The sequence below is a fragment of the Mytilus galloprovincialis genome, chromosome 3 (assembly GCF_965363235.1).
Source record: "Mytilus galloprovincialis chromosome 3, xbMytGall1.hap1.1, whole genome shotgun sequence".
Taxonomy (NCBI): Eukaryota; Metazoa; Mollusca; class Bivalvia; order Mytilida; family Mytilidae; genus Mytilus; species Mytilus galloprovincialis.
The window spans coordinates 28,620,930-28,635,170 of record NC_134840.1 but is presented as its reverse complement, the minus strand read 5'-3'; the positions used below and the strand labels follow the sequence as shown (position 1 = coordinate 28,635,170).

General features: G+C 31.9%; 1 protein-coding gene across 7 annotated transcripts in view; it reads left to right on the top strand.

Annotated features, from left to right (window-relative positions):
• Window positions 1-14,241, top strand: part of LOC143067624 (unconventional myosin-XVI-like) — a 121,885-nt gene that overhangs the window by 48,474 nt on the left and 59,170 nt on the right. For all 7 annotated transcript variants that reach the window (XM_076241013.1, XM_076241009.1, XM_076241014.1 and 4 more), the window contains exons 18-28: window positions 2,345-2,480; window positions 5,521-5,593; window positions 6,247-6,396; window positions 7,419-7,512; window positions 8,185-8,337; window positions 8,905-9,059; window positions 9,594-9,665; window positions 10,836-11,041; window positions 11,563-11,674; window positions 12,459-12,555; window positions 13,060-13,186. In XM_076241013.1, the coding sequence (XP_076097128.1) occupies window positions 2,345-2,480; window positions 5,521-5,593; window positions 6,247-6,396; window positions 7,419-7,512; window positions 8,185-8,337; window positions 8,905-9,059; window positions 9,594-9,665; window positions 10,836-11,041; window positions 11,563-11,674; window positions 12,459-12,555; window positions 13,060-13,186 (1,375 nt within the window). The remainder of the gene's footprint in view (window positions 1-2,344; window positions 2,481-5,520; window positions 5,594-6,246; window positions 6,397-7,418; window positions 7,513-8,184; window positions 8,338-8,904; window positions 9,060-9,593; window positions 9,666-10,835; window positions 11,042-11,562; window positions 11,675-12,458; window positions 12,556-13,059; window positions 13,187-14,241) is intronic.

Sequence of the window (14,241 nt, the reverse complement as noted above, 5' to 3'; positions counted from 1 at the left end):
ACTCTAACTTTAGTAAAAGTGAATGGAAATCTATGAAATTTTAACACAAGGTTTATGACCACAAAAGGAAGGTTGGTATTGATTTTGGGAGTTTTGGTCCCAACATTTTAGGAATTAGGGGCCAAAAAGGGCCCAAATAAGCATTTTCTTGGTTTTCGCACTATAACTTTAGTTTAAGTTATAGAAATCTATGAAATTTTGACACAAGGTTTATGACCACAAAAGAACGGTTGGGATTGATTTTGGGAGTTTAGGTTTCAACAGTTTAGGAATTAGGGGCCAAAAAAGGGCCCAAATAAGCATTATTCTTGGTTTTCGCACAATAACTTTAGTTTAAGTAAATAGAAATCAATGAAATTTAAACACAATGTTAATGACTACAAAAGGAAGGTTGGTATTGATTTTGGGAGTTTAGGTCCCAACAGTTTAGGAATTAGGGGCCAAAAAGGGACCCAAATAAGCATTTTTCTTGGTTTTCGCACCATAATGTTAGTATAAGTAAATAGAAATCTATGAAATTTAAACACAAGGTTTATGACCATAAAAGGAAGGTTGGTATTGATTTTGGGAGTTTTGGTCCCAACAGAATAAGGGGCCCAAAGGGTCCAAAATTAAACTTTGTTTGATTTCATCAAAATTGAATAATTGGGGTTCATTGATATGCCGAATCTAATTGTCATGACTGTGTATGTAGATTCTTAACTTTTGGTCCCGTGTTCAAATTGGTCTACATTAAGGTCCAAAGGGTCCAAAATTAAACTTATTTTGATTTTGACAAAAAATGAATCAGTTAGGTTCTTTGATATGCTGAATCTAAAAATGTACTTAGATTCTTGATTATTGGCCCAGTTTTCAAGTTGGTCCAAATCGGGGTCCAAAATTAAACTTTGTTTGATTTCATCAAAAATTGAATAAATGGGGTTTTTTGATATACCAAATCTAACTGTGTATGAAGATTCTTCATTTTTGGTCCTGTTTTCAAATTGGTCTACACTAAAGTCCAAAGGGTCCAAAATTAAACTTAGTCTGATTTTAACAAAAATTGAAATCTTGGGGTTCTTTGATATGCTGAATCCAAAAATGTACTTAGATTTTTTATTATGGGCCCAGTTTTCAAGTTGGTCCAAATCAGGATCTAAAATTATTATATTAAGTATTGTGCAATAGCAAGTCTTTTCAATTGCACAGTATTGCGCAATGGCAAGAAATATCTAATTGCACAATATTGTGAAATAGCAAATTTTTTTTTAATTAGAGTTATCTTTCTTTGTCCAGAATAGTAAGCAAGAAATATCTAATTGCAAAATATTGTGCAATAGCAAGATTTTTTTTAATTGGAGTTATCTTTCTTTGTCCAGAATCAACTTAAATCTTTGTTATATACAATATACAATGTATATTCACTTTTTACTACCAACTGATAAATTAAAATAATCTTTACCATTCAGTGATAACAAGCAGTTTTTTTACATCTTATTTCCTTATCTTATCTAAAATGTTTTTAGATAATGTATGTTGGACATTTGCCAGACATGACTATGATGTCATTTTCTATTTTTATTTGCCAATAACTTTATGTAAATAACTTCATTGGAAATTTGCATAATATAAAATGTTGCTGATGAAGTTTTTTTTATTGTTTTATACAATAAACAATGTATATTCACTTTTACTACCAACCAATCTTTACCATTCAGTGATAACAAGCACTTTATATTACATTTTAATATTTTATGATGTATTTAAAAGAGTAGTTATTGTTGCAAACTCCATTAGAAATTTGATATCAGTTTTGGAAAAAGGGAAACAGGGATGTGAAAAAAGGGGGGGGGTTAAATTTTTCTCATTTCAGATTTCATAAATAAAAAGAAAATTTCTTCAAACATTTTTTTGAGAGGATTAATATTCAACAGCATAGTGAATTGCTAAAAGGCAAAAACAAACTTTTAAGTTCATTAGACCACATTCATTCTTATCAGAAACCTATGCTGTGTCAACTATTTCATTTTAGATTTAAAAAGTTTGAAGAAGAAATCTTTAATTGTAAAATTTGTAAAATCTTGACATTTGTTTTGTGTAAAAAAAAAACCATGTAATGTCAAAAATTTGATCACAATCCAAATTCAGAGCTGTATCACGCTAGAATGTTTTGTCCATACTTGCCCCAACTGTTCAGGGTTCGACCTCTGCGGTCGTATAAAGCTGCGCCCTGCGGAGCACCTGGTTATTTGTTTGAATTATTAAATTTCGTTTTCATCTGAAAAAAGTAGCAATTAACAGATACTTACTAATTCTGTTTATATTTATTTTGTTTGCATGTGTGCATGTGGTTTGCATGTTGTAGGTGAACAGATTAAAAAAGACCGCACTGTACAACAAGCTTCTGATTGTCGTGATGCTCTCGCCAAAGCTATTTATAGCCGATTGTTTAGTTGGATTGTTAACGGCATAAATCAACTAGTTGAACCAACATATTACAGGTACAACTATTGAATATTTTATTACTTGACCTTTATTCTTTAGCATTGGAAAATGAAAGAGGAGCTCAATTTCCAATCTGAATGAGAAAATGAGGGATTATTGTTTACAACAACAAAAAATAATAAGATAGTTTAGAGTTCATAAAAATATGTACATGAGTAAGACTAAAATGGGATTTAATGTTTGCAATATTTTTTTTTAAATGCGAGTTTTAATTATTGTGATTATAACCCTGTAGCAGTTTTTGCAATAATTAAAATATCGCAATAATTTCAGAATTTACAGTATTACAATTTTTAACATGAGAAGTCTTAAAGAATCACCGTTTTTTATACAACCGCAAAAAACAATTTTTATACGACCGCAAAAATTTTAATTATTTGGTCGTATATTGCTATCACGTTGGCGTCGTCGTTGTCTTGCGTCGTCGTCGTCATCGTCCGAATACTTTTAGTTTTCGCACTCTAACTTTAGTAAAAGTGAATAGAAATCAATGAAATTTTAACATAAGGTTTACGACCACAAAAGGAAGGTTGGGATTGATTTTGGGAGTTTTGGTCCCAACATTTTAGGAATTAGGGGCCAAAAAGGGCCCAAATAAGCATTTTCTTGGTTTTCGCACTATAACTTTAGTTTAAGTGAATAGAAATCTATGAAATTTTGACACAAGGTTTATGACCACAAAAGGAAGGTTGGGATTGATTTTGGGAGTTTTGGTTCCAACAGTTTAGGAATTAAGGGCCAAAAAAGGGCCCAAATAAGCATTATTCTTGGTTTTCGCACAATAACTTTAGTATAAGTAAATAGAAATCAATGAAATTTTAACACAAGGTTTATGACCACAAAAGGAAGGTTGGGATTGATTTTTGGAGTTGAGGTCACAACAGTTTATGAATTAGGGGCCAAAAAGGGGCCCAAATAAGCATTTTCTTGGTTTTCGCACTATAACTTTAGTTTAAGTGAATAGAAATCTATGAAATTTTGACACAAGGTTTATGACCACAAAAGGAAGGTTGGGATTGATTTTGGGAGTTTTTGTTCCAACAGTTTAGGAATTAAGGGCCAAAAAAGGGCCCAAATAAGCATTATTCTTGGTTTTCGCACAATAACTTTAGTATAAGTAAATAGAAATCAATGAAATTTTAACACAAGGTTTATGACCACGAAAGGAAGGTTGGGATTGATTTTTGGAGTTGAGGTCACAACAGTTTAGGAATAGGGGGCCCAAAGGGTCCAAAATTGAACTTTGTGTGATTTCATCAAAAATTGAATAATTGGGGTTCTTTGATATGCCGAATCTAACTATGTATGTAGATTCTTAATTTTTGGTCCCGTTTTCAAATTGGTCTACATTAAGGTCCAAAGGGTCCAAAATTAAACTTAGTTTGATTTTAACAAAAATTGAATCCTTGGGGTTCTTTGATATGCTGAATCTAAAAATGTACTTAGATTTTTTATTATTGGCCCAGTTTTCAAGTTGGTCCAAATCGGGGTCCAAAATTAAACTTTGTTTGATTTCATCAAAAATTGAATTATTGGGGTTCTTTGATATGCCAAATCTAACTGTGTATGTAGATTCTTCATTTTTGGTCCTGTTTTCAAATTGGTCTACACTAAAGTCCAAAGGGTCCAAAATTAAACTTAGTCTGATTTTAACAAAAATTGAAATCTTGGGGTTCTTTGATATGCTGAATCCAAAAATGTACTTAGATTTTTTATTATGGGCCCAGTTTTCAAGTTGGTCCAAATCAGGATCTAAAATTATTATATTAAGTATTGTGCAATAGCAAGTCTTTTCAATTGCACAGTATTGCGCAATGGCAAGAAATATCTAATTGCACAATATTGTGAAATAGCAAATTTTTTTTTAATTAGAGTTATCTTTCTTTGTCCAGAATAGTAAGCAAGAAATATCTAATTGCAAAATATTGTGCAATAGCAAGATTTTTTTTAATTGGAGTTATCTTTCTTTGTCCAGAATCAACTTAAATCTTTGTTATATACAATATACAATGTATATTCACTTTTTACTACCAACTGATAAATTAAAATAATCTTTACCATTCAGTGATAACAAGCAGTTTTTTTACATCTTATTTCCTTATCTTATCTAAAATGTTTTTAGATAATGTATGTTGGACATTTGCCAGACATGACTATGATGTCATTTTCTATTTTTATTTGCCAATAACTTTATGTAAATAACTTCATTGGAAATTTGCATAATATAAAATGTTGCTGATGAAGTTTTTTTTATTGTTTTATACAGTATGGTATATCAGTTTTGGAAAAAGGGAAACAGGGATGTGAAAAAAGGGGGGGGGTTAAATTTTTCTCATTTCAGATTTCATAAATAAAAAGAAAATTTCTTCAAACATTTTTTTGAGAGGATTAATATTCAACAGCATAGTGAATTGCTCAAAGGCAAAAAAAAACTTTTAAGTTCATTAGACCACATTCATTCTGTGTCAGAAACCTATGCTGTGTCAACTATTTAATCACAATCCAAATTAAGAGCTGAATCCAGCTTGAATGTTGTGTCCATACTTACCCCAACCGTTCAGGGTTCAACCTCTGCGGTCGTATAAAGCTGCGCCCTGCGGAGCATCTGGTTTTTAATGTGTGCATGAATGTTAGAAAATTGAGAAAATTTGGCCAAGAAATTATGCAATTTGTCAATTTGGCCCTGAAATTAAATTAAAAAAATTCAGGTAAAGAACACAGTTATTGGATGAAATATGTCAGAATTCAAGGCAGTCCAACCTTTATTAATGCATAACTGTGTTTTGAAAAGTATGCTTATTATTTTGTTTAGTATTTGATAAATATGATCTGTTGAATTTCATAAATTCATGAAAACAACTTTCCAGAGGTGGATCCAGGGGAGGGTTAAGGGGGTTGGAACACCCCCATTAAGTATGTAAGTTGCTGTAGAATTTTACTAAGGTATCTAATGGGAAGGTTTTAAAACTTGCAAGATACCCCAATGATTAAGTATTTTGTACATTAAAATACAAAATGATATTTATTTTTTTCTAGCATTGAACAGTGTAATGTTGGTATATTGGATATATTTGGCTTTGAAAATTTCAAAGTGAATAGCTTTGAGCAGGTAAATAGTTTCCTTAAGAATTAATGAGAAAGATTTACAATTTTACATTTTTCTCTACAAAAGTCTATGTGTGAAATTCACACTTGACATCAAAGGGAAAATGTTGGTTTCATATAATCACCCATGGCTAGTTGATAATAGTTGGAGAAATACATGTAGATAAAAATAAAATAAATATGACAGATTTTACTTGCGCTGTGGCTTAAATTTTTTAGCAAGGAAAGGATACAATTTTACCTGATTATTTAAATCTGCTGACTTTGCGTTGTCTTATATCATATTTCAATGGTATTGAATGATATCCCAGCTTGATGATAGACTAAATATAGGATGAAGTAATATGATATGCCAGTTCACTCAAAATTGACACACATAATTATGTTGAAGTTTTATCTTGTGTAAATGATAAAAAATAAAGAGATGCGGTATATATCACCAATGAGACAACTACATATCAAAACCCAAAAGACAAAGATGTGAACAATTGTACAAGGTACCATATGGCCCTCAGCAATGAGCAGCACTGTATTATATTGTAAGCTATAACAAGCTAAGTGATGACAAAATGTAACACAATTTAAAAGCGTTTGATTGTCTGCTATCTTTAATTATACAATATATGTACATCTTTTCAAAGTTTATTTTATTTTAAGATTTGTATCAACTTGGCTAATGAGCAGATGCAGAATTTTACCAATGAGCATCTGTTTAACAAAGAACAACAGGACTGTATGTTAGAAGGCATTCAATTGGTGGATTTGACTTACAAAAATAATCAGTCTATCCTGGATACCTTTATGGAGGTAACTTGCAAAAACTTAAGGATTATAGAAATTATTTTCAAAATTTAAGTAAAATGGTAAATTTTCAAGGATTTTCTCGAATACTAGATATTGTTGCGGTTTCAAAAATTTTAAGTCCCTTCAGTTGAAAAAATAACTTTGATGTTTAATTAAGAAATAATTGATGCAAGCTATACTTTATTGTAGTTTTATTATGTGTAGGCATTATATTCCTGATTATTTTTGCCTGAGCGATAGTGAGGGCTAAAATAACACAAATATAATGCCTACCCATGTTTAAACTACAATAAAGTATAGCAGGCATCAATTATTTTGATTCTGATTAGGACAATTAAGGTTATTTCTATGTCCAATGCGTATAAGGGTAAAGCAATTGTGTAGGCTCTTCCATGAACCTCCCTTTTTTGTTTGTAAAGAAGCAAACGGCTGGCACCGTGATTTTTCAGAGGGAGGAGTTTTTGAGCATGAATGGTTGTCGTATCTAGGTCAAATATGTCAATTTCGGAATGCAACACATTACAGTTGTAATAAATGAATTAGTAACAACATGTGCATCATTTAAGAGTTTGGAAGTGTTTTAAGTTAATGAAATATATTAAATAAAATTGAGAAAGGAAATGGGGAATGTGTCAAAGCGACATCAACCCGACCACAGAGCAGACAACAGCCAAATGCATGCCAATTTGATAAAATTCATCATTCTGCAGTAGTCAATATATGCATGTGCAAAAAAAATTATTGGATTTAGAGCATGGGTTTATTCACAAAGCGAAAGAAGCATGTCGTATTAGAATTTGAGATAAACATCTTCTGCAAATATTCAAAAGGTTCCACTCTTTAAACAAATGTGTGCCACAGTTGAGGGGGCTTTAAGTGTTACCCTTGTCCATCTGTACGTCTGTTTGTCTGTAAGTGCCATCTTAGAAGATGCAAGACCAAATTTTATTGCTTTATAGGAATGACAAGTGGAAGACTCTCCAAAGTTCATGTTATTTTTGATATTTGAATGATGTTTATTTTAGAAACACACTGGAGTGTTTGCGATACTGGATGAAGAAAGTAGATTTCCTAAAGCAACAGATCTGTCATTAGCTGCTAAATTACATCAAGGACCAGGTATCAGTTATCTTTATTTTTCATTAGGCATTTTTCACCCTTTTTTTGCTCACCTTTCCCTTTGGCCAAGTGAGCTTTTCTCATCACTTGGCATCTGTTGTCCGTTGACGTTAACTTTTACAAAAATCTTCTTCTCTGAAACTACTGGGCCAAATTTAACTAAAAATATCACATAGGGGTAAAATGTAGATTTTGGCTTACATCTCTGAAACCAAAGAATTTAGAGCAAATCTGACAAGGTGTAAAATTGTTTATCATTAATTTTGTAAATCTTTACTAAATATTTTCCGCAGTAACTACTGGGCCATGTTCATTATAGATAGAGATAATTGTAAGCAGCAAGAATGTTCAGTAAAGTAAGATTAACAAACACATTACCATCACCAAAACACTATTTTGTCATGAATCCATCTGTGTCCTTTGTTTGATATGCACATAGTCCAAAGTGAGCGACATGAGCCTCTAGTTTAAAATCTCACATTGAGTCCTAAACTCTCACCTTAGTATTGAAAGCCTACAGTGAACAATACAGAAAGTTCTAAATCTTCCAACTCATGAATTTCATTCTTGCTGATGATTTATAATGATATTTCCTTAGTATAGAATGTTATTAAACCCCAAGCTATGAAGCCAACTGAAACAATTCACAAATTCTAATATTTAATTTTCCAGGAAAGAAATTCTCACATGTATACAAGGCACCAAAAGATGGCGGTTCAACATTTACAGTTGTCCATTTTGCTGGTGCAGTGACTTATAATCTACTAGGAACGCTGGATAAAAATAGAGATACGCTGCCTAATTCCATCATGTATACTATGAAAAGTAAGTAACTATGAAATTAGATTGTAAACATTTAGATATTAAAGTTACTTTGTTAGCTGAAAGAATAAGTGGAAGGGTGATGTGTTTTATCAATTAATTATTGATACTATTACCTATACATGTACAACTTAAAATGAATGAAAAAAAATAAAATCTAACATACTATGAGAATGTTCTAGTGTTATATAAGGTATCGAAAAAGTTGTTGATTATGGTAAATCACTGTTGAATACATTCACATTTTGTTTTGACTCCATATGCGTTGATGCTTGGAATATTGTACAGACTATTGTTGAATAAAATTGAGATCGGAAATGGGGAAGATTTCAAAGAGACAACAATACTTCCAAAGAGCAGAAAATGTCTGAAGGTCATCTATGGATCTTCAACCCAGCGAGAAAATCCAGCACCCAGAGGTGGGCTTCAGCTGGCCCTTGAATAAAAAAATGTGTACTAGTTCATTGAAAAGGGAAGATTGTATGTTGTCCTTAAGATGTCTTTACTAGTTAATAACAATTTTGGGTTACTATATAATTGTAAAGTTTAATTTTTTACCATATATTTCAGCGAGTAACAGTCTGTTGATTAAGGATTTGTTTCAGTCAAAAATAACAAGGACAGGTTCATTAGCACCCAGTGCCAGACAACAGAGATCTAGGAAAAATACCTCTAAATCTCCATTTGAGTTCTTTAAGAAACTGAGAGGTGGAAAGGCAGACAAGGTAGGCAAGATATTGATAAATTATTTAGTTAATAGAAGGGATTATGTGGATATTCATAACATCCCTACAATCAGAAACTATATACTACATACTTCTATACTAGTTTGTGTTGAGAGACTTCCAAAAGATCAAGATGGCCACATAACCTATATTACCTCTAATTCTTTTTAAACTTTATTAGCGATATTGCAATTTTATCTTAGTTTATATATCAGTTGCTAGGTGACCTGCAATCATATAACTTATTGTACAGAAATGTCTAGGGAGTATTTCAGAATTTAACAAAAAGTAGTAACTATGACTTACATTGTATATTTTAATACTTTATATTAAGATAAACAACAATGAATAGATCTCTAGAATCAAGAAAGCTGCAATATACAAAATAAATTACGAGGGAGGTTTTACAAGTTAAACTATTATTAACTGTAAACTTATTAGTATATTATATAAAAAAGGAAGATGTGGCATGATTGCCAATGAGGCAACTCTCTACAACTCTCATGCCAGTTTTGTCATATTTTTTTCTTATAGACAAAACAACCTGCTAAACCAATGACTGCTTCAGAAAGGAAAGGACCAGCTACAATGGCTTACCATTTTAGGGTATGTTTCAAGTGTCATTATCATATAGCATTTGGGTATTACATTAAACTTAACATATTGAAATCATATTGATGAGAACTTACAACCATAAAATAAACCATGGCTAACATGGCTGAAATTACAAACAGGAGGACAATGTCAATTAACTTGAAAAACACTATAGATAAGAGAAAAGCTATCTTCAGCATTAATGTTCAGAATGTTGAGATCGATCTACTCTTGTCCTGAAATTATAATTTCCCCCAATGATTTGAGTTTTTGCGGCCTTTTATCATGAATATTATACTTGACAGTTTAAAATTTGAATATCAAAAATAATCAGTAAATAAGTCAGTCAACTCCTTATAAGTTATTGCCCTTAAATGATGATAATTACCATGTTTTGTGTTTTTATACGACTGCAAAAAAAATTTTGGGATCGAGTAATGGTATCATGTTGTCTGTGCCGTTGTTGTTGTCGTCCAAAGACACATTTGGTTTCTGGACAATCACTTTAGTTTAAGTGAATGGATCTCTAAGAAATTTAATAAGAAGGTTCGTTACCACAAAAAGAAGGTTGGGATTGATTTTGGGGATGATGGTCCCAACCGTTTTGGAATTAGGGCCAAAAAGGGGCCCAAAACAAGCATTTTTCTACTTTCAGGATAATAACTTGTGTATAAGTATTTCAATTGCTCTGAAATTGTACCACAATGTTTAATACCACAATTAGAAGGTTTGGATTCATTTTGGGGGTAATGGTGCCGAAGAAATCTTTAATTGCACAGTATTGCACAATAGATTTGTAAGATTTGACATTTATTTTGTGTCAGAAACCTATGCTATGTCAAAAATTTTATCACAATCCTAATTCAGTCAGTTTCAAGCTTGAATATTGTGTCCAAATTTGCCCAAACTGTTCAGGGTTCAACCTCAGGGGTCGTATCAGGCTACGCTCAGCAAAGCATTTTTATTGACTTTTGTCATGAAAACTATAATAATTGGAAACATGTCAGAGAGTGGCTATTGTTGAAAATGTACATAGATCCAAGTGAGCAACAGGCACTTAAGAGCATTTTGTTTGTTTTATTATTTATTTGGTTTTTCAGTACAGGAACTTTGCAATTTTGCTGTGAAAAGTCAGTTAGACATCAACCCAACTAGCTATGTAAATTAATGTATCCATTTCAGTGTTCCTTATCAGAATTGATGATCAAGGTCCAGTCCTCTACACCACATATAATCAGATGTTTGAAACCAAATACTACAAAGTCAGCTATGACATTTATACCAGAATATGTTCTAGCACAACTCAGATATACGGGTATCAGTGAGACAATCAAAATAAAGAAGTTTGGATATCCTTACAGGATCAAGTTTCATGACCTTGTCAGCAGGTATGTAGAAATGTCTTTTAAAGATAAGTTAACAACATGTGAGATAAAAGCATACACAAGAAACCATTTTCAAGAAAAAGCAAGGCTGAAAGATACACATCTTCATTCTGCTTTGTCTTTATTTTTAATGGCTTTTATTATAAAACTACAAGACTATAAGGAAAGAAAATTTTGGATTAATGACATTCAACACATCTGTTATCAGCTTTATTTGATAGATATAAATGAGGGGGGGGGGCAGGACCTTTTTCGGGACGTCAGGATCAGGTGTTTTTAAGCTTGGGATTTCGGGATTGACCCTTTTGCTATTGACCCTTTCGGGATCTGTGATTTCTTTTTTCGTATTTCTGGATGTCGGGATTCATTTTTTACTAAATTCGGGACCTCAGGATTTCATGTTTTTAAGTCCTGGATTTCTGGATCAGCACCCCTCTGACCCCCCCCCCCCCCCCCCCCCCCCCCCCCCTCCTCATAAATCATTAGGTTTTTGTTTTGACCATTCATTCAAGTTGTATTTTCAGATATAAAGCATTGATGTTGTCTTGTCTACCTTCCCACTCTATGATACCTGACGTTGAAAAATGTAAAGAAATATTCAAATTCTGTGTGATCAGTGAAAAAGATGGATATCAGGTAATATGAATTTGTTTATCATATGTATGACTGAGATATGAGACAACAATAGAATATATATTAATTGGATTAACTTAAGATCTTCACATAATGTTATCAATGTTGTTAAGTAAATGTTTTAGCACAGATGGAAAAATCATAGGTCATAATTTAATAAGTGGCTTCCTTAAATATCTTTAACCAAAATAAAGTATGACTTTTTGATATATGCATACTTTCTGAGACTGACGAAAAGCTTTCACGTGTGGTAATATTTTTGCCATCTTGTTTAGTTCATAATGTTGTATCCTTATAATTTTAATTCAACAATGTTTACTGAATTGATAGGACTTTGATTTTTCTTGGACTATCCTACCACAATTATTCATTGTGAATGCAACTACTCTGAGACCTGTTTAAAAAGCTCTCACAATTTTTTTTAAAGTTTTTGCCATATAATATTGTCATTTTGCTTCAAAATTTCTAAAGGAAGTTATGAGACTACGAAAATTTATCAACTATAGTATCACAATGACATGACCTATTGAACATTTGTGCAATTGCAAATTTATAACAAATCCTTAAATACTGGTACCTCCATGGATTGGGTTCCCTTTGACTTTTCTATTATGTAAATAAAACAGGTACGATAAAGACATTTTTTATTGGTTGATATTAGCTTTGAAATCATAGATCTAAATGTCCAAATTAATCTTGATCACTGTAGATATGTTATTGTTCATTTATCTCATATTTGCCTGTACCATCATGAGTTATATTCTAATAACCCACACTTCTATTTCAGATTGGTAAAACCAAAGTATTCATGACAGATGATGTTGTATGTATTGTTGATAAGGCCAATGATGAAATAATAAAGAAAATTGTCAAATCCCAGTCAGGTAAGCGTATATGAATGAAAGGTACATTGTATATCAGCAAGAAAATCAATATACAAATCTATGCAAAAAATAAAACGTGAAAGTTTTTGTGGAGCCTGCGACATTTGTTGCTATCCTACATTCTGTTGTTGTTGTTGGAAGTGACCACAAATATTCACTTTGTGGTTAAACTTTTTGAATTTTATTAAATTTCTGAAACTATCCTGGATTTCTACCAAACTTGGACAGAAACAAGTTTATGATCAATAGATAGTATCCAGAAGTAAATACGGGTGCGTAAATTTCTCGCTGCATTGAAGACCTGTTGGTGACCTTCTACTGTTTTCTGTCCTATGGTTGGGTTGTTGTCTCTTTGACACATTCCCCATTTCCATTCTCAATTTTACCTATGGATTACTATGGTAGGATTTATTATGTTGTATTCTACTTTGGCATCTTCAAAATTCTTTTCAGCTCTCATCGAATTTTATGTTAAAGTCATAAAATCATACACACTTATTTCAGCTGTCAGAAGACATAAAGCTATACAAATTTACAAAGAGAAGAAAGCAGAGTTTGACAAGAAGAAAGCAGAATTGGACAAGAAGAAAGCAGAAGATAAAGCTAGAAAGTCAGCTGATCCAAGTAATCAGTAAGTTGTGCTCCATGTTGTTATTAATAAGAATTAGAACTGAGGTTCAACTTATTGAAGAACCAAAGAGTTAAAAGTAATTTTGTCTCAAAGTTTATCAATTAGTGGAAATGCAAATTGAGCCAAAACTACAGAGACCTCAATTTTTTATTCTGCTAGAAAATATTGAACTGCACCTGAAGAAGGAAAAAACTGTATTTGTAACTTTTGTATTTGAATTTCCAGGGATATAGAAGATACAATTCTCAACAAATAAAAGTATAATTGTATAGATTGAAAATAAATATCATCAAATATTTCTGTATTTTCACTGTATTTTCACTGTGGATCTCCACAACACAACGCCCAAGCTGTCTTATGTTTAATTGACAATTGGTTGTTTTTGAGTTGTGGTTTATTGAAATTTTTAACTTTTTAAAGTTAGGGCATTGTGTTTTACGGTATGTGTGTGTTTGTCCACCCATCCTTGTTTTGGTTTAAAAAAGGTCTCCATAAAATGATGATACGACACTTGAATGATTAATGGAATTGATTTATACAACAAAGGTTTTGTAACAATAAATCAGAAAATTCATTAGGAAAATAAAAATATTTTTACTGATTTTTTCGACAGTGGCTCTTTTCCCCGAAAAATTTACTGATAAAAATACTTGCCATTCATGAACATATCAGTATAACCTGTGATCAAATTTAGTAGTTATATATTTTGTGAATAAAGTGGCAGGTTTTCAAGATTTTCAATTCTAAATGGAATTATTTATATTTATTCCGTTCTCACAACCCCACCACGAGGTAGCCAAGGCAACTCAACATATATTGCTCCCTATGTCTGCCATTTCATTATTCTGTCCTTCCTTCATTCTGAAGCAGACCTTACTCTTTGTAAAACCTGTAGATATTGATATGGTTTTTGATACATTTAAGTGTAAAATGGTTAACTGAATAGTGTGTACAGGTTTTGTTTGCTATTTACTGACTTTTAGGAGAGCCTCAGACCATGGGCTTTAAAATGTGCATGGGGCTGTCTTAAACTTGCTGTGAGATGAGAGCATTTT